The 19,035-nt window shown below is 43.2% G+C and overlaps 1 protein-coding gene across 1 annotated transcript in view; it reads right to left on the bottom strand.

The window, feature by feature from the left end:
• Positions 1-18,828, bottom strand: part of PTPN2 (protein tyrosine phosphatase non-receptor type 2) — a 39,489-nt gene extending 20,661 nt beyond the window's left edge. Inside the window, exons 1-2 of the mRNA XM_072152278.1 lie at positions 18,552-18,828; positions 11,912-12,002 (exon numbers count right to left, since the gene is read on the bottom strand). Coding sequence (XP_072008379.1) covers positions 11,912-12,002; positions 18,552-18,608 — 148 coding nt within the window. The 5' untranslated portion in view covers positions 18,609-18,828. The remainder of the gene's footprint in view (positions 1-11,911; positions 12,003-18,551) is intronic.
• Positions 18,829-19,035: the final 207 nt, after the last annotated feature.

Below are 19,035 nucleotides of genomic sequence, written 5' to 3' on the forward strand. Positions count from 1 at the left end.
TCTTACTGGAATATCCAAGAGACACTTATGATTCATTCATCAGCTGTTCTCGGAGGCTTTACAGTAAGCGCTGGATAAGCATTTACTTGATAAATAAAATTGACTTGCTAAACAAATAATTCAAAGGCAGAGCTTAAAGCATTTCCTAGACAAAGCATTTCCATATATATTTAAGCGTTTGTGCACACTGGCATATTTCGAGGTTGTCACCAGGGATCATTATTAAGAAAAATGTGCAAAAGTGACACCAGAAAAAGAAAGAAAAGAATAATAAGAATGTAGAAGAGCTGTCTTCTAATGAAGGTTTATGGCTTTTCTCACAATGACCAAATAGAGTCATAGAATGTCTAAATACACAGGCGGTCCCCTACTTAAGGACACCCATAGTTACAGACAACCCATAGTTACAGACAGACCCCTCTGACCTCTGGTGAAGCTCCCTGGATGTTACTATAGTCCCAGGCTGCAATGGTCAGCTGTAAGGTGTCTGTAATGAAGCTTTATTGATAATCCTTTTTGACAATTTTTTTTTTCTGGATCTACAATTATAAAATATACAGTTTCGACTTTCATACAAATTCAACTTGAGAACAAACCTCCGGCCCTATCTTGTACGTAACCTGGGGACTGCCTGTATATTATACATCTAGATATTTTACACATACTGCCCTCCCAAACAATATATAGAAAAATCATGGACATACAGAATTTTCATTGCTCAACCACCCCCTTCTCTCGACACGTTCCCTACTACCCCTTTTTGCATTTTTTTTCCTATTTGACAAATAAGATGTCCTTGGGAGATTTTTACATAACTGAACATCCTGATGCTTAGCGGATTAGTACATTTGTAACTCATGCTGGATTCACACTTCAACAATAGGCTTAAAAGCGGTTGGCCTCCAATAAAGTTACCAGGATATGCACAAGACATTAATAGGGTTGCTCATATTGTACTCTGGTAAAGTTAGTAGTTCATGAAAGCCGACAGTGGATTTGGGACTTCATGAGACATCTATTGAGCCCTTTAGACTCCTTTGCATAATTTTAAAAACCTTTTCTCATTAAAATAAGGGCTTAAGAAGCTAAAAGAAGCATAGATCCTGCCAGAGGGGACACACACACCAGTATGTCAGTGTGCTTGGTTTACAATGCTTGACCCTGGTGGTAGATGTCATTTAAAGGGAACCCGTCACCACTATTTTCACAAATACAGGTAGTGACAGGTTCCTATAGGGCTCTAGTAACTATGTGACACCCTGCTTGTAGCTAAAAATTATGCCCCTGAGATTCCCATATATTCAACTTTGTAGTTTTATCTGGTAACTAAGCATGGCTACAGCGTGTCCAGGTGGGCGTGGCCTCCTCAGGCCGAATCCAGCAGCTCCTCCCCATCCCTATCACTGTATGCTGCTATAATGTCATGTGACCAGGGTGACATCATCGCAGGTCCTATACCTTTTGTAGCATTAAGAACTGTACTCTAAGCATATATGTCATGAAATCACAGCAGCCTGCATGGAGAGGAGTAGAAATCCATGGAGGCTGCTGTGATTGTTTTATGTGGTCAGATATGTACATGGGGTACAGTTTTCATATTAAGTAGCTCAAGGACCTTTGATGATGTCACCCTGGTCACATGACATTAGGCCACCCCCCCAAAAAAATGTGAATCATTTTTCTAGAAAAAAAATAAGACGTCCCCTGAAAATAAGACCTTTTGGCTCTTAAGGAGCAAAATTAACATAAGGCAAAGTCTTATTTTTCGGGAAACAAGGTTGCTGTCCTTGGTTGTGACCACCTCTGCTGAAGTGATTGATCAAAGAAACAAATAATTTTTGCATATGAAATGACCGGGAGTTACTGCAAGTCCCATGGCCCCCAAGTGGTAACAAGTGTAGAATCCAGGTGGTTGTGCACCTCAGCAGCACATTCGTGGCCACTGCTGGAAGCGCCTGGTGGTGGTCGCACACATTTTTTAAAAATAACATTCAATTGAAGAAAAAAATATGGCAAATGAATTCGATTAAATGTCAATGTTGAGGGGGCGTGGCTTGGCGATGGCGGAGTAAGTCGCACTGACTGCGAGCTCCCGGCCATTCCCGCCAATCACTCACGATACAGAGCGCTAAGAGCCCCGATCGCACCATGGCACCCCCGACAGCCGACCCGGGAGCCATAACCAAGTTCCTCAGGACAGCGGAGCTGCCTGAGGACGCGGCGCACGAGGCGCCCAAGATGGCGGCCGCGACCTCCCGGCTTCCTCACACCGCAGCGCCATCTGCTCAGCAGGAGCTGAGTGTAATGGAGGAGTCAGCCCCGCAATCTCCGGGCACCACGGTGAGTGCCCCTTCAGAGGGGCATCATAAAGAATACCCCCCACTATCGGGGGACAGAGGAGAAGTACCTCCATCCCAGGCCTCCCCTACGTTAATATGGCCTTCCACTCCCCACAGGGCCCTTCCTCCCACCCCCACTGCAAGCCAAGGGGGCAATGTTTCCCCATCCCAGGGGGCAAGTGTCTCCCAACAAGAATGGGACTGGAAGGCACACATACGTGCCATGCCTACCAGGCATGAAATTAATAACCTTTTTTCAAGGCTGGAGGAATCTCATAAAAAGGACATTGCTGGTTTGCAGAAAGAAATACATCACATTGGCCACAGGGTGGCAGAAGCGGAGTCTGCCCAGGAGAAAATTCTAGATCAATTGGACACTCACTCACAAGTTCTACAGGAACATGCATCCCATATCTCTAGTATTTTGACACACCTGGAAGATATTGAGAACAGGCACCGCCGTAACAATCTAAGGATTAGAGGCGTAAATGAAGACGTGGAACCATCTAAACTTGAGGAGTGGGCCCAAGCGTTCTTTGCAGAGATCTTAAACCAACCTTCTGCCTCTCCAATTGAGCTAGATCGTATCCATCGCACATTGGGCCCTAAGCCGGCGGCTTCTGAGCGCCCTAGAGATATCCTATGCCGAGTTCATTTCTTCAAGGAAAAAGAGGAGATACTTCGTCGTGCAAGGGAGCTCAAGGACATCACGTTCCGTGGATCCAAAATTATTGTTCTCCCAGACTTAGCGAGGAGAACCCTTCAACTGCGGAGGGCCTTGCGTCCTCTATTGACGGAATTGCAATCCAGGGACATCCCGTATAGATGGGGCTACCCGTTTCAACTGATTGCCAAGAAAAATGGGAAGTCGGCTGTATTCAGATCTCTCGGAGACCTCCCGAAATTTCTGGGGACGTTCGAGCTGCCACAGATAGCCTTACATGAGTGGCCTATAATCAACTCGGCCCCGGTCCAACCGCCAAGAGAGAGGTGGCAGGAAACACGCAGAAGAGGCTCAGACCGAGCTATGAGTCACTCTACCGGAACCTGAACGGTTTTTCTTTGTATACTTATCTATTTGATAGGGTTACCTGTTATGCTTTCCTTACTAAGCTGTTATAATCTATTCCACATGGTTTATAATAATACCTGTACTCCTCGTTTTATCACAGGCTGCGATGCCTCTGGGAGTGTAGCAGGGGCTTTTATAATCTTTAATTATTTGAAATTCTATTTTTGAAGCGCTTAATATGTTTTTTCTTGTATTATGAACATACTGTTTTTTGGCGGAGATGTGCCGGGAGACTCGCCCCCCATTGATCTCCTCGTCTCCCCCTTAGGGTTGCGGTGCTGGACATCGCCTTGGCTTTTTATGCCTTTTCTTAGATTCACCAGGCTCACTAGGGGCCTGGGTTGTACATTTTCTCTTGTATGTTATGTTTGTCATGTTTGTTTACCCCTTTCTTCCCTCCCCGTTCTTTCCTGGTCTAACCTCCTCCCTCCCCCCACTACATTATCTACACAAGATCTAAGCTCCCCTTTGCCTAAACTATGGCGGTATTAACTTTCTGTACATACAATGCCAGGGGTCTAAATAAACCGGAGAAACGAAGCCAAATATTATACCGTCTCCATAAGAGACGAGTTTTGGTAGCAATGTTTCAAGAGACTCACTTTAAAGTGGACGGCATTCCCAAATTACACAATAAGTATTACCCTGTATGGCACCATTGCCCTCACCCCTCTAGGAAGGCTTGTGGAGTGTCCATAGCTTTTCACAAGTCGTTCCATCCGACCATATTGGCCACGGAGGTAGACACGGAAGGCCGTTACATATTTCTTAAAATTGACTTACTGGGAAATGTTTTCACACTTGCTAATGTTTATTTTCCAAATCAGGGCCAGGTGTCTTTTGGCGTGGGTGTTCTGAAAAAATTGGCTGTTTTTGCTGAAGGATCTGCATTGATTCTAGGAGGCGATTTCAACGTCCCTCTTGACCCTGCACTGGACTCTTCCACAGGTAGGTCCTCACTTTCCCACCTGGCAATACGCAGGCTGAGACGCTCATTATTAAATCTCAAATTAGTAGATATGTGGAGGGTGCTTCACCCGGGAGTCAGAGACTATAGCCATCACTCTCAAGCACATAATAGCTACGGCCGCCTAGATTACCTCTTCGTATCACACCAACTGTTAGATCGGGGCCCTAAGAGTTCTATCGATTCTGCCCTCTGGTCAGACCATGCCCCTGTATACGGGTGGCTAGGCCATTTGGGTAAACGCACAAAGGAATTTTCCTGGAGATTAAATGACAACCTACTAAATGATGCCCTATGCGAAGCGGAGGTCCGGGAGGTAATCAAGGACTTTATATCCTCAAGTCAGGCCCAACTTCTTACAATACCAGTTAGATGGGAGATTTTAAAGGGATCCATCCGAGAGGTGTTTATGGCACATGGGGCACGGCTTAAAAAGGAAAATTCTGCAAAACTGAGCTCCTTATTCTCAGAATTGGGTTCTAAAGAAACCACTAATAAATCCTCTCCAACTGATCTTTTAAAGACGGAAATCTCAACTATTAGACACAAGATCCTCCAAATATTAGATCAAAAGAGCCTATGTTTTAGAGATAAGGTGAGAAAAGATTACTTTGAATATGGGGATAAATGCGGGAAATTACTGGCCAAAACCCTACATCCTAGGACCCCTCAGACACCAGTTATGTCTATATACTCACCCCAGGGCACCTTAGTTAACTCACCGAATGAGATTCTTCGGGAATTCAGTAACTTCTATACCGCTCTATATAATCTGGATGTCCCTGCTACTGATCCTGTTCGCTCTATGGAAGAGATCTCAGGTTATCTGGAATCTCATTTCCCAAACTCAATTTCCCCAGAGGAAGCTTCTACAATTGATAACGACTTCACCTCAGAAGAAATTCTGCAGGTAATAAAGGAACTGAAAATGGGCAAGAGCCCTGGGCCAGATGGCTTCACACCCAGATTTTATAGAGTCTTCGGGGAAGCCCTAGCTACACCTATGACGGACTTCTTCAACTCTATAGACATAGACAGTCCCTTTGACCCAAAATCCCTTAGAGCCCACATCTCGGTTATCCCCAAACCGGGTAAGGACCCCAACCATTGCGGAAATTATAGGCCCATCTCCCTGATTAATATCGATCTTAAAATATACTCCAAGATTTTAGCTTTACGCATCTCCCCATTTATCCCAAACTTAATTCACCCCGAACAGGTGGGCTTTGTTCCGGGTCGCGAGGCAAGGGACAATACCCTAAAGACACTTACCCTAATCTCGTGGGCTCGGCGCTCGGGGACCCCTCTATGTCTGCTTACGGTGGACGCTGAAAAAGCCTTTGATAGGGTACACTGGGGGTACCTGGGGGCCACTCTTACGAGGTTGGGTTTGGGAGCAAAAACAAGGAACAGAATTATGGCCCTCTATACAAATCCGTCCGCATGTGTCAGGGTTAATGGGTCGTTATCCTCCCCCTTTCCCATTCGTAATGGCACGAGACAGGGGTGCCCATTGTCCCCACTCCTTTATATCCTAGTGATGGAATCTTTGGCCTGTGCACTTCGTGACAACCCTTCCATTAGAGGCCTAGAGATCAAAGGAAAACCTTATAAACTCTCACTGTTTGCTGATGACTTACTCATTTATGTCTCAGATCCGGTAGTAAGTCTTCCTAATATTATGAGGGAGTTTGAGGTATACAGTAGAGTTAGCAATTTCAAGGTTAATGTCCAAAAATCGGAGATCTTGAACATCAAAATTCCGAATCAGCTGGTCTCCTCCCTGACCACCTCCCTTCCCTTTAAATGGGCGAATGGGCATATTAAATATCTTGGAGTGCACATTCCATCAGATCCTAACCAAATCTACGCTTTGAACTATGCGCCCATGCTTAAGAACATAGAAACCGATCTCAAATCATGGAGTTCCCTCTCCCTCTCTTGGTTTGGTAGGATGAATACGCTTAAGATGGACTCCCTGCCTAAGATCCTCTACATTTTTCAGACGGTTCCCATGGATCTAAGCGCCGCTTTCCTAGATCGACTCAGGAAACTAGCAACTAAATTTGTTTGGAGGAACTCCCCCCCACGGATAAAACACAGCATCTTAACAAGACACAAAGAATTGGGGGGGGCAGGTCTTCCAGATTTCTCACGCTACCATAGGGCGGTCATAAGTAAAGTGGTATTAGACCTGACAAGTCGAAACAGCGGGAAGCTATGGGTAGACCTGGAATGTTCCCTACTGAACCATGGTCATCTCCCAGATCTGTTCTGGCTCCCCCCCCAAGAGTGACTGGGACTTTTACAACATCTCACCACTAATGTCGCACATCTTAAAAGTCTGGGGCAAGTTCGCCATCAGGGTTAAACTTATCAATGTCCCCGGTCCTTTGTCCCCGGGCATAGGTCTTCCCGGAATACCAGAAACATTAAATAGATGCCCTATTTTACTAAATGACAATGGCCGTCATAAGACTCTGGGGGAGATAATATCCACAACAGGGATACGTTCTTTAAACGACATCTTGGGGGATAGGAGACCTTATCCTGGGGTATGGCTACAGTATCTCCAACTTCGTAGTGCTGTTCAAACTCTGACTCCCGGGGGAACCTTAACCTCCACACTTACGGCTTTTGAGTCCATCTGCAGTTCGGCCAAACTGACTCCTCATGGAGTGTCTCTAGTCTATAGGATGCTGTCGGGTTGCGGTGAGGAGGACCTACCACTGCCATATATGAAAGCATGGGAAACGGAGTTGGGTAAAACCTTCACCAAAGAACAATGGGAAAAGTCCCTCCTTTTAACCCATAAGTTGTCGGTGTCCAACAAAATTCAGGAGACTAATTTTAAAATCCTAACTAGGTGGTATAGAACCCCCACTCGCCTACATAGCATGTTCCCTTCAGTTTCTCCTATTTGCTGGCGTTGTCACAAGGACAGGGGCACCATGCTTCACGTGTGGTGGGACTGTGGAGTGGTGGCAGCAGTGTGGAACGCCATTTGGGATCTCTACAAGCAGCTATACGGCTCCACTGGGAGCATTTCCCCTGATATTGCTTTGTTATCAATGCTCCCAGGGCGGCTTAGAGACATTAAAAAAGGCCTCCTGCGTCACTGCATAGTGGCAATGAGACAGGTAATTCCTAGATTGTGGAAATCCACCTCTCCACCTACCAGACTACTGTGGGTGGAGGAGATGGACAGACTGAGACGAATGGAGGAACTGAGAGCACTAGATAACAATCAATATGATATTTTCCTCAAAACCTGGTACAGATGGGACACGTTCAGGAACTCACCTGCTCTAACCTCTTGGATATAGATGTTGCAATCATGGGCACCGCTGTCTCAGCAACAGGGGGTACCCCCCCTAACCTTGATGTGTAGTGATTGATCCCTTGTCTCCCCCCCCCCCCTCTTTCCCTACCCCCCTTATTTCTTCACCTCTAGTTGTTTAGTTAATATTAGATTTGTTCATATTTGCTTGCTCGAGCTTGAATCCTGCTTGATTATGATCCTTGTCATAGATAAATATGGGGCTGCGACCCGAACATGTGCCTGATTTGCAGGCTTCTCGCTCACTTGCAATAAAGTTTATTGAACCATAAATGTCAATGTTGAGATGGGAACAACCCTTTTACATCCTGGAGGGCATATTGGCCATGGCCAGTTAGAGATCACATAACCCTCCATCTCCTGCCATCTTATGGACCGGAATGGGAGCTGATGAGGTTAGAAGACACTATGCTATGTTTCTGCATCAGTGTAGCTACATTCTCAATAGGTTGGCAATGCATAAAAACAAATGGTAGATTTCCTTTAAAGGCAACCTGTTGCCACATTTTTCACAAATACAGATAGTGACAGGTACCCATTAACTAAATACCACCCAGCTTTCAGCTAAAAATGGTTTCGCTCACATTCCCATAAAATCAACTTTATGCTATATTCCCTGGCATTAGAGGGGGGCATCCTGCGTGGCCGGCCCGTCACATCTACTCCTATTACATAGGTCCCCCTACTATTCAGAACTTCAAGTCATATTGCCATAGCGATGGCATTATAGGTTCTTTACCCAGTAACATAAACATCTACCTCATGTATGCATCTTATCACATGAAAACACCACATGACTCCATGGAGGATAGGGGAGTGTAACAGTCCATGGAGAGATTCTGTGATTTCATGTGATCAGATATTAATGACATGTCTGAACATACCCTTTGGAAAAAGAACAATGCTTTTATTTTTTTTAACCAAACTTTATTGGGGTTAGCCAAAATTCTATATAAGGTGCGGAAGACAATAGCTACATACTGGCTGGATACCACACCATGGTTAATGTCACAATTCACATGGAACTAGGGGTCTACCTAAAGCATAATACCTTGAAGAAATTTGAAAAGCAATGGTGTAAATGGCTGGAGTGCCCAGGACTGGGGACGGAGTAGTTACTCAGAAGATGGACATCAGTGAACCTGGGGGGACTAGTAAGGGGGAGGTAGGGGCTGAGATGGAGCAGGGGCAGTGTTGGGGTACAGCAAACGAAGGTTGTAACTGTAGGCTACAGGGGATCGGACCACTGGGTGGGGGGGGTTGGGAGTTTGTAGCGAGGGCGTTTTTTTTAAACTTTATTGGAGTTAAATAATTATGATAAGTAACTAATACAGGTGCATATACGCACATAAAGGGCAATGTTTTCTAATCAGTTGTTTCTATGAAATATATATTTTAGGTGGGTCAATTTAAATGTCAGGTACCATTTAATTAGCATACAGTTCAACAAGCACACAGTTACATGCAAGTATGCTTAGGCAAAAACACTTGTTTTGACTAGGGGCAGACTTCCTTCAGTAGACGTATATAGGCAAGTGACATAATATCCGTCCCAACACACATCACAAAAAACATGAATTAAAGTAGCACCCCTTAAAGGGGTTTTCCCAATGAAATACAGGGATATCTAGTGATATTAACACAATACAGATCATTTTCAACCCTTTACCTCACAACTTTACTCAGTTTTATTGCTGTTTTAGCCCCTATCACTCCCTAGGATGGTCAGTGCAAAATTCCATGGTGTGGGCGGAGACTCTCTAAGCAGACACATTATAATCCATCTAGTTCTGTGGGGTAACAATGTGGTTAAATTATCAAGGTACAGGTTTATATCCCCTTTATTTAGCTTCTGAACTTTATACTAACACACTGACAAATAGAAAAGAGAGGAGATGATGAGATCCATTAGATGCCTATTACACACTGTCAGCTCTTGCTACATCTCTGCTATTCCACAACACACTAGATCTGCTGTTCCCTCCTGCTGTTCCTCCCCGGCTGTGCCCTCCCCCCTCACGCTCAACTGCCATGGAGGTGGGTGAGTGAGCTCCATGCTGACTGCAGGGGTATGTGACTACAGCGCAGAGAGCGAGAGACACAAGCAAGATGGCAGCCGACCCTAAAGTCACAAATTACAGGGTCGTGACTAGGGACAAATGGATTATGTCCAGCAGATCTCATAGAGACAGCTTGGACTTCTATCTGTGAAATGCTGGATTTTTGTTAATATCAGTGAATTAGAGAATGTGTTATTTTGTCATCCTGAGTATAGCTAAGAAACTTGTCTGCGTGGGAATACCCCTTTAAAGCTTTTATATTACTCAATTAGTAAAGCTCATTTACACCAATTGTAATACTACTAAAGGTGATAACAATCTGTGAACCGCTCCCATCGTGCGCAGGAGACAATGAGGCTTTTGGGTGGTTCCAAGTAGCTTTATGAGGAGTCATTAATAAGGGAATTTAATTTTAATTTTTTTCTACATTATTAAAAACCTTGAAGCTTGGGTCTCTCCCCATGCTCTCCTTAAACTTTCACGACAAAAATACCAGCTTACTCTGCTGGTTGTGCTCAATAGAATTAAGGTTTATTTCAACTAGTGTTACGTAAACTTTGCTTAAAGGATTTTACAATTGCTTTATAAAACATGAATCTAGACTTTATACTTGTATTCTTCTGTTATAAACACCAAAAGCATGGAATCAATTAGGATTCTGTACAGGAAGGTAATTTTTTTCCCAATTACTCTATAACAAAAGAGTTTAACAGAAAGCCAAATGAAGATGTGCACTTAAAAGGCTTAAATGGCATCTACCACCAGAATAAGGATTGTAAACAACGCACACTGACAAACTGGTGTGTTCCACCTCTCGCAGGATCTGGTCTTTAGCTTCTTAGGTTTTTTAAATTATGCAAATTATCCCAAGGGGCTCTGGATTCCATAGGTGTTAATGGAGACTGGAGAGCCACAGACTCGTTTACATAATTTTTAAGGGCTTAAGAAGCTTAAAGGGAACCTGTCACCAGGAGACCCATTTTTAGCACTCCCCCAGTCCCCACAGAGCATAGTACATACACTGCCAAAGTGTTTTTGTATTTAAAAAAAAAAAAAAAAAAAAAAAAATTGGTTTTACAGAGAAAAAAAAAAAAATGATATGTTATATTGTACCTTTCATTAGCATTTGCTGTGCGACTATGCAGTCGTCCACTGGGAGGGGCTGGAAAGAAGCAGTTTCCCCCCCACCCTTGGGAAACATGTGACCTTTTCAAATATATGAATAACTCCCCACACTCGGGATTGGCTGTAGAGGAGCAGGGGCATCGCTAAGCCCAGTGATGGGCGTTTTCATATATTTGAAAAGGTCACATGTAACATTTTCTTTTCTGTAAAACCCAATTTTTTTTTTATACAAAAACACTTTGGCAGAGTATGTACTATGCTCTGTCGTGACTGGGGGAGTGCTAAAAATGGGTCTCCTGGTGACAGGTTCCCTTTAAAGAAGAGCAGATCTTGCCAGAGGGGACACACCAGTATATCAGTGTGCTTGGTTTACAATCCTTCATCCTGGTGGTAGATGTCCTTTAATAGTTTTTTAAAGGAGGCGGTATTACAAAATGAACAAGCATCAATTATTTAGGGGACGTCATCTGAGCAAATGCATATATTTTAGTGCTGCACACAATAATCTTGGCATGTGCACTTACAAATGTGCTGGCAAAAAACATAAAAAAGCCACAAAAACTAAATCCCCATCACATGATAAAGTCCCGAAAACATTAACCAATAAAGTATTCAATGCTCCAAATAAAAAAAATATTCACTTGTGGGTTTTCCCTTCAATGTACATTGTATTGGAGGCTCAGTGAGCCACAGCCTACAGGTTTATTCCAGCAGCTGAGGTTTTGCATTGTAATGGATACATCACACTCTGTTGGCAAAGACATTTACATAGTGAAAGCTGCTGGCCACAACAGAAGTCACAGGGGAATCACACACAGAATCTACATACACGCATAGCATACGTTTTCTTTCTTAGACAGTCTACAGGCAAAGTTTGCCACCATACATACAGCTAAGGCTTCGCTCCAATATAAACAGCTTGATCATAAAAGGATGGACATTAAAAATAGAAATTCACAACAAAAACCTGAACATTAAAGAAGACTAAAGAAAGGAAATTGTACTTACATGGGTTAACATCTCTGTATCTGTTACGATTCTTATTTTCTGGATTCTTCGCTATCTTATTGGATAACACAGGTGAATTATTCCTTATTTCCTAAAAGAATAAAAAAATTATTGGATGCCAATTTATCATTTTTGGAGAGGAAGTGACGTGTACTTTTCCACAATATGCTTGGCAGGCCCTGGGTTCCTTGCTGGCATAGCACCTGCGTCACAAAGGGTTAAATGGCCATGATAAATCTGAACACCATATTAACAAGTTACAACTTATCATGGCTTTGGTTCCCTATGCACCTTATACAAGGTAATTTTAAAAACTCTTTAGCAATGAAAAAAAATAATAATGTATGAAATGTTGGGGGAAAAAAAAAAAAAAAAAAAAAAAAAAAAAAAAAAAAAAAGGTTCCAGAGCTTTTAGTGCGTGATCTCACAAGTTTAAGAATCTGAAAAACAAACATGCCCTTTATATAGCTGTTTATTGATTAACAAAAAGAAAATCTCTACTCTCTAAGCAAGTCTACAGAAGCACATGCAACTATTGTACATTACAACTTGTACAGTACCCCCAAATGAACACAAGTAAAACAATTCATATATATTAGGGTCAATTGTGCCTGAATGTCCAGGTCAATTTTTTCCTGCTCTCCTAAATGACAATCTTTGGAACCACTTTACATATCAATTTCTACTTTGGGTTACTTTACAAATAACTAAAAAATGTTTTTACAGGTGACATGTCCTCTTTAAAATAAGAATTTTTGAGCAGTTTAAATTCAAATTGTATGCTTATGCCTTAAAGAGATAAAGTAATCAGTGGTGGTCTCGCCAATGGGACCCCAAAACATCAGGAGTCTAGACCCTACTGTTCACTGGTTAAGGCCGCATGTACACGAACGTATATGGCAGCTCCATGCTATACGTACAAACAACAACACTTGTGTTTGGGGGTCTAACACAGAAAAACACACATTTGGGAAAAGAGAGCAGAGATGAGTAAGATTTTCTAGCTGTGCAACTGATAGCAACAGAAAGACAATTAACACAGTCAGAACTGGAACCCCAATGGACCTCAATTCTGAGGAAAAATGGGATTTGCGTGTAAAGTCATCCGGCCTTGACGTCATGTCTGCTAGAAGCCAGAATGATGAGCAACTGTGAAGGGGAAACCGCTATTTTTCTGGTGACTAACAAGGCCTGGACATTGCTGACATGGCATTCTGGAGGTCCTGTTAAATATTGCCAGTTTTAAGAAACACATGACCAATTTTTATACATATGGAGTGTAAAACATAGTAAATATATAATAAAATAAATTAAAATCAATAAGTTACAACAAGTGTTTTACACAATACTGTACATTACACCTCAGCTGTAACACAATCTTGATGGACTGGATGGTATTTCAGGGCTAAAGAGAATGTACAACTTTCAGTTCATGTCTTTACTTTGTCATGGTAGAGGTCGCCATCTTACCCAAGATGCGGCTCTACATGGACAGAAAGCGTTAGTGGAAAATTAGGGGAAAATTGGTTTAAACAACGAAGTGCTAGAAAAAAAAAAATGTAATGCCGTCAGTAAATAACTACCGGTATGTATCCTTCGATAGGAGCTAATCCTCCATTTCTGGCACTGCAGGAACACTTTACCCAGAGACCAGACATCTGCCCTGCCGTTTCAACAAACTTTTCTTAAATTAAAAGGAAAGTATAAGCAGCCTTACAATATGTCCTATGAGATAATTGATCCTTCTAGACTTGAGGCTTTCTTCTTCGACCCTTAACTGCTTCAACCCCACTAATCACTAGAACAAGACCTCCAGCAATCCAGACAATGGGGATCCAGTTGTCATTCACACGTGTCCTGCCTCTCCTTTCACTGTCTATGGGAGCAGTCAATGATAGCCGAGCGCTGTGCTTGGCAATCTCCGTCACACCAATAGAATTGAATGGAGGGGCAATACACCCAGCATGGAGAATGGGATTCACATTCTCTGGATGGGAGTTTTCACATAGGCACAGGCCATTTGAAGATTAGGCATATAGGAATTACACACATTTCGTCCACTAAAGCCACTTTAAAATTGGTTTATTTAACACTCCCACACCCCTAATAGAGCTGGCCAATAACAGAGGCCCAACGTGTTTCCAGGTCCACACATAGGTGGAACCTTCTTCAGGGGTGTAGGTTGTACACAACATATGTCATGCAAGTCGCCAGGGGGTAGGAACAGTGGTCCAGATACCCCCACAGTGGTGTCTAGAGCAATTGGCGCCACTTGTACTATTTAAAAGTTATACTTTATATACTTTTTACCCCTTCTTTCTTTACCCTGCTGGTAAGCGTTCTGATACTCCTTGTTGTCCACATTGGCTTGAGGAGCATTTTACATTAAACTCTTCAACAATTTTACTGTGTGTACAAAGGAAGCTGAGAATGATCAGCAATTAAATATTAAGTTACATTTTACAAGCACACAGTTCCCTTAAGTAATGCCCTATTTTCTGAGAAGATGAAATAATGCTTTTAAGGCATCTTAAAGTGCAATAACCAGAAATATAGGAGACATTTCACAATGCTGGAAATTTTGGACATATGTTAGCCAACACAAGAAGACAGCTTATAGGGAACCTGTCAGTTAAACTTACCCACACAAACTAAACAGATCTTATTATATTATACAAGAGTACAACTTTCCCTATATACAGTAATTCCTCCCCAATCCTGTAAAGTCCCGCAGTTAACTGAACATCTATGCAAATGACTCATGTCCAATTATCTTTCCTTTGAGCCGAGTCTGACTTATGTCCTTTCTGCTCAGCCGCTTTCCCCCTGCCTCAAAAATCAGAAAGATGCTGGCTGTGTGACACAAGGAAGAGAATTCCTGAGGGAGGGGTAAATGAGGTAGCCGATTTCTCTTCAGAGAGTCAGTCACACAGTCAGTGTCTCCCTCATTCTTGAGGGAGGGGTGAATTCTGTAGCAAAGCCAAATTCAATCCGCTGAAAAAAAAGCTGTCCCATGTCAATCAGGAAGTTGGAAGTGCATCTGAGCAAGAAGAACATAATTAGGCATAGATGTCAGTCCAGTTTATAAATGGACAGTGGCGGAACAATACAGGAATAGATGAAGCATTTTTCGGAGATATGTTTAGTTGGTGTGGGTTAGTTTATGTGACAGGTTCCCTTTAAGGTGCTGTCCACACTTTTTGTTGAGATAAGGGTGTTATGCTGGGTTAGAATGAACAGATCCTTTGAAGAGAACTACATGTCATGGCAATAGAGGACACCAAATCTCAAACTTATGGACTGGTGATGGCTCCAAATAAAGATCTGTGCAATTAAAAAAAAAAAAAAAAAAAAAATTTATGCTTACCTTGGTAGAGACCTCTGGTTGCCTGAGTCCATCAATAGTAACCCTAGCTGTCATGCAGATGCCTAAAGCAATAGAGATGGGCAGTCCCCCGTGTTACGCACAAGATAGGTTCTTTAGGTTTGTACTGAAGTGGAATTTGGAAAAAAACGCTATAATATTGACCATGCAAACATATTGTGTTTAAAACAAAAGGATTTCGCATAGCAGGAGATTTGGGGAAATCTATGAAATTCCTGGAGCATTATAAATTTGCCTTGCAAAATGAAGTGTCCTGCATGGGAAGACTCCATCGCTAAATTCCCAAAAATCAAATATTTCTGGGATCCTTCTAAAAAATGAAGGCAAGTGAAAGGAGTTTTCCCAAGAACTAAAGTTGGGCCCTATCCATGGGATAAGTTGCTGATCAGTGGGGGTCCAACGAGCCCTGGTGGCGCTCGGCAATTTCCATCAGCTCCATAGAGATTAATGGAGCAGAATAAAAGAAAAGACAAGAAAGAAGTGTGTATAATGGCCAAAAAACTATGTACAACATTTTTTACATTTTTTTTTAATGGAGCAGAATAGTCATGCGCGGCTGTCTGCTCCATTAATCCAACGGACCCCTCGTTATAGTCTCAGCACCGAGACCCCCACTGATCAGCAAGTAAGGCTGTATCCCGTGGATAGGGCCTAACTTTGCTTCATGGGAAAACCCTTTTAAATTAAATCCACCATCAAAACCAAGCATGATAAACCATATATCCAGGCACAGTAAATTTGGTAATATTATTATATTTGTTATCCATGGCCTCCTTCCTTCTAAAATCAACTTTTAAAATAATGCTAATGGGACATAAGGGCTCTTGGGGAGTTACCAGAGCACTCTGTGCTGTAGCTTCACAGGCTGTTACATTGTGCAGGAGAACCTTCCCCAACAACTGTGTGCTGAAACTTCCACTGCTGCAGTGAGATTATGTCAGGCAAAGGGGGGGGGGGGGGGGGGCAGAGCGACTGTCCATGGGTTATAATGCTCGAATTTGATGGCTGATTTCCTTTAAAGTTATTGCCAGAAGTGGAGAGGAAGAAATGTGGGTGATCTAACGCCAGATTACCTGGAAGGACAGGAGGGAAACATAAATGAAAATACATGTCCACCAGGCCTTGTCCCATCTTTCTTGGGTAGGAATAAAGGAGACCCGCCGCACCCCTTGACCTTCCAGGATGTGCCCACCCAGTCAGCATAGCATCCCATGGAGTTATTACTTCATGATCCACCACAGACCCTTAAACTAGTAGTGGAATACAACCAACTCAGTCACTTCTACGATTCTTATTACGAAGGATTGTGAATTCACAGGGGCTTAACGCACTTCAGGAGTCTGTGCGTCTCGGAAACCGCTCTGGGGTCTACAGTATTCTGGTAGATAATTTGGCCACCTCATTATCCTAGTTTGTCCAGAGTTGGGAGTGTGAACTAGGACCTGAAACATTTCCACAAGTCACCTGCCTGACAGTGCTCAAACTTTGCCATAGATTCTCTATAGCCTGTAATGCCAATTACAAGGTGCTATCCCATTGTTATAGGGTTCCTTCCAGGGTTCACCCCCTGTCTCCTTTGGATCAGTGCTGGGCCCGTTGGCTTGACTTTCAGGGCTCCCCTGGCTACAGAAAGGTCTCCTAAACACATGCACTATATTGTTTTGTTATTTTGTTGAATGCTGCTCATGATATGTTGTCACAGCCTCCTGTACAAGTATATCGGTCCAGTGGTTTGGACTGTTCTTGCATTAATATGTGTATTAACTACTTATATTGAAATTTTGCCTCTTTCTTTTTTTGTCTACGGTCATTTCCCCTACCCATTGTTTTCTATCCCCTCCTCCCTATCCTTCCTTATGTGTTATTATATACTTCATGCTCCTCACCTAAACAGTGTTTTATGACATATGATGTTTAATTGAGTTAAAAAAAAATAAAAATACACCAACTATTCAAGCCCTTTGAAGTGAAAGATCAAAGAGAATTTGATCCCACAAGCCATCACCAACCTGTTTCCAAGGACAGCGAATAGATCACAATCACGTCCTTTTAGCCCTTCAAAGCAGTCTACGAATGATATAAGGAGTCATAGTAGTATAGAAGAGACCACTACATCACATAAATATTTTAGCTCTACTACACCTAGAAGTGACTACTACCTCTGCACCAGGCACAAAGGGCACTAACATGTCACAGTCACCCCCTTTCACATAGGATTTAAAACACACAGTCTAAGATTCTGGCCTTAGCTATACTGCTGGGGATGAGACTCCTTTAATTGGGACCCAGGAACTGTTATTTAGGGTCCTAAATATACCTGTATACAGGCAGTCCCCGGGTTACAAACAAGATAGGGTCTGTAGGTTTGTTCTTAAGTTGAATTTATATGCAAGTCGGAACTGTATATTTTATCATTGTAATCCCAGCCAGAACTTTTTAGGTCTCTGTGACAATTGGATTTTAAAATGTTGGGTTGTCATAAGAACCAGGATTAATAATAAAGCTTCATTACAGACACCTGTGATAACTGTTACAGCTGATTATTGTAGCCTAGGACTAAAGCGCAATAAATTACCAATATCCAGAGGTCCGTTTGTAACTAGGGGTCGTATGTAAGTCGAGTGTTCTTAAGTAGGAGATTGCCTGTATAAGCTTTGTATCGCCTTAACAAAACAAACAAAAAAAAAAACATTTATACTTACCTGGATGAGAGTCTGGCACCTCCTATCGCGATGCTTGAAGTGATGCCGGGACAGTATCCAGGCTTTACTGCACACGCAGCATACATGTCAGAGTATTTTAAAAGGCTCCTGTTAGAATCCGTTTTCCCCATTCACATTAAACTTCCGTTATTTATGATGGAAAAAATAACTCTGCAGCTTCCACCCAAATAACAGAAGCAATAAGGGAAGTGCAAAGAGACACAGCAGCCAAAGCCCATTGAAAGCAATGGACATGGGGGGGTGAAGTGATAAGATAAGCAGCCGCACAGTGTGAACAGGGGTTCACCCATCTGTAAGTAATACCCACCATGCCCGATGCCCCTGTCCTGCCACATCTGGGGTCACAATCCTATAGGTGTGAGATACCAATGAACATGCAAGGTATACCAGGCCTAAGCCCTGATATGCATACAGGTAGTTACCATATAGACATTACTAGTGAAGGTGACGCACTATATGGGAGTAATAATACATAAGACACATAGGATCATGACTACGGGGGGGGCGGAGGGCTCCGCTGACAGCTACTCACTCCATACACCGCGCTCCAGCCGTTCTCCTCGTCTATGCCCTGGAACTCGTTCTCCATGTCTCCGGCAATGACAGGAGCCGCTCCCCGTTGCCGCCCTCACTGCTCCCCGCCTCGCCACATTGCTCCCCGTAGAGGCTCGGGACACGGCCGCGGTGTTTACGGGAACAGAAGAGGAAACAAGCAACAGCCCCGATCTACGACACCAACCGCGGCACCGGCCTCCAAACCACGCCTTCTTCCGGTTACTTCCACGCCCCCTTCCCAGCATCATTCGTTCACCCCTAACTTGGCAACCGGCTTAACTCCCCTGTAGCCAATGAGCTGCGCGCTGTCTCTGGGGGCGGGTTCCTTGTAGATGCCCCGCCTGGTTGGAGATCCCCTGAAGGGTAAGTAATATCCTGGGTACAGGTAGCGGGCGGCCATCATAGCTGTGCCCGCAGCCCGTGCTACACATGTCACATGTCACCAGAGGCTTCTTCCGTCA

Source organism: Engystomops pustulosus, chromosome 5, assembly GCF_040894005.1.
Source record: "Engystomops pustulosus chromosome 5, aEngPut4.maternal, whole genome shotgun sequence".
Classification (NCBI taxonomy): Eukaryota; Metazoa; Chordata; class Amphibia; order Anura; family Leptodactylidae; genus Engystomops; species Engystomops pustulosus.